The sequence below is a fragment of the Boleophthalmus pectinirostris genome, unplaced genomic scaffold, assembly GCF_026225935.1.
Source record: "Boleophthalmus pectinirostris isolate CB_2022bp ecotype Guang Dong unplaced genomic scaffold, ASM2622593v1 HiC_scaffold_18, whole genome shotgun sequence".
Lineage (NCBI taxonomy): Eukaryota > Metazoa > Chordata > Actinopteri > Gobiiformes > Gobiidae > Boleophthalmus > Boleophthalmus pectinirostris.
The window spans coordinates 32809035-32810416 of NW_026571133.1; the positions used below are offsets into that span (position 1 = coordinate 32809035).

The 1382-nt window shown below is 48.8% G+C and overlaps 1 protein-coding gene across 1 annotated transcript; it reads right to left on the minus strand.

Moving 5' to 3' along the window:
• LOC110166380 (claudin-23-like) lies at nucleotides 1-1382 on the minus strand. Its single transcript, XM_020931616.2, has one exon. The coding sequence runs from the start codon at nucleotides 1304-1306 to the stop codon at nucleotides 485-487; it is 822 nt and encodes a 273-aa protein (XP_020787275.2). The 5' UTR covers nucleotides 1307-1382; the 3' UTR covers nucleotides 1-484.

A 1382-nucleotide genomic window follows, 5' to 3' on the forward strand; every position in this document is an offset into this window, starting at 1 on the left:
TACTTTCAAAACAGTGCACATTTATTTAACAGCACTTTTATCACAAAGCAACATTTAAAGTGGCCCAACCATTAAAGTGCATACAAAAATATGTACAAATCAATATTTTTGGCAAGATTCCATATAAGAAATACTATTAACAAATTCTCAGTATAAAACGCCATTTGGCAGAAACATCATCATCAATGCCTTCATTTTAATTTGAAAAACACTCCTTCAAAGTAAAAGTTTTCTAAAACACGTTGATCTTATGCTTTTGTATACTGGACTTTTCTGGCACATTGCATAGCATTAAACTGGCAGTCAAAATAAACAACATTTTAGTTCATAATAGGCCTAATACGTGCTTTGCAGCATGGGTCAAACCACATTTCACCAACCAGTCAAATGCAACACAATAATGAATGACTGACATTGTTACCATTGTTACTATTTTCCAAGTCCTTCTGTACCCATCTGGATAAAACGCTCCTTTTGTGCCCATTTAAAGGTCTGCATCATATGGCCTGCCACGACTGTCCAGCGTGTTGACGGACGGGGCCACGCTCTTGGCTCTGGGGAAAGAGACGTCGTCATCCATGGACTCTTTGGAGGGCACGCTGCTGGCCTCGCTGCGCGGACGGCTCAGGCTCGGCACGTCCATGCGTCTGGGAGGATCTTTTTGATGGTTGAACTTGGCCACGGCTCGGTCCATTCGAATCTCGCCTCTGTTTTTGCCCTTGCAGCAGCGGCATATGCCTATAAACATGACGAAACCCGCCAATACTTCGAAAATACCGCCGATGTACCCCAGGACGATGCAGTAACCCACGCGGATGTCAGGTGCAGGAGTGGTCGTGTTGAGTTCCGTCAGGATGTGCGTGTACCAAGAGATGGGAATGATGGTCATGACTCCGGAGCAGAAGATGAGCAGTCCTCCCAGGCCTGCAGCTGTCCAGTTGGGGGTGCTTTTCCAGCAGCGAACCCCAGGGATAGCCACGGCCAAACCTATGAGCGTGACCACCAGGGAGGCCACCATCAACCCCTGCGCTACTTCAATAATCTGATTTTTGTAATACAGTGTGTCTGGTTGGCCGCAGTCGTTTCTGGTTGAGGACGTAGTGGAGGAGCAGATGTCCCAGATCCCCTGCATGAGGACGTAATCTGACGGCTGGTTGGTGAAGCCATGGAGCGTCCGCCAGTTTGGAGCCACGGTGGAGGTGAGGTCCAGAATCCAACCGCATGGAGACAGGACCATGCCGAAGATGAGGATGCCCGGAGTCCGCTGAGACATGCGGATCCAGTCCTGCACACGGCGGTTCGGCATGTTGCTGCTTCACTCACGATTTCCACCACTACTGCCTCCGTGAATGTGTCCGTTTTGTCCCCAGTCCGGAGCTTTT

What these genes read in the sequence shown, in the direction of transcription:
- LOC110166380 (XM_020931616.2), bottom strand. Translation starts at nt 1,306, where the DNA reads ATGCCGAACCGCCGTGTGCAGGACTGGATCCGCATGTCTCAGCGGACT.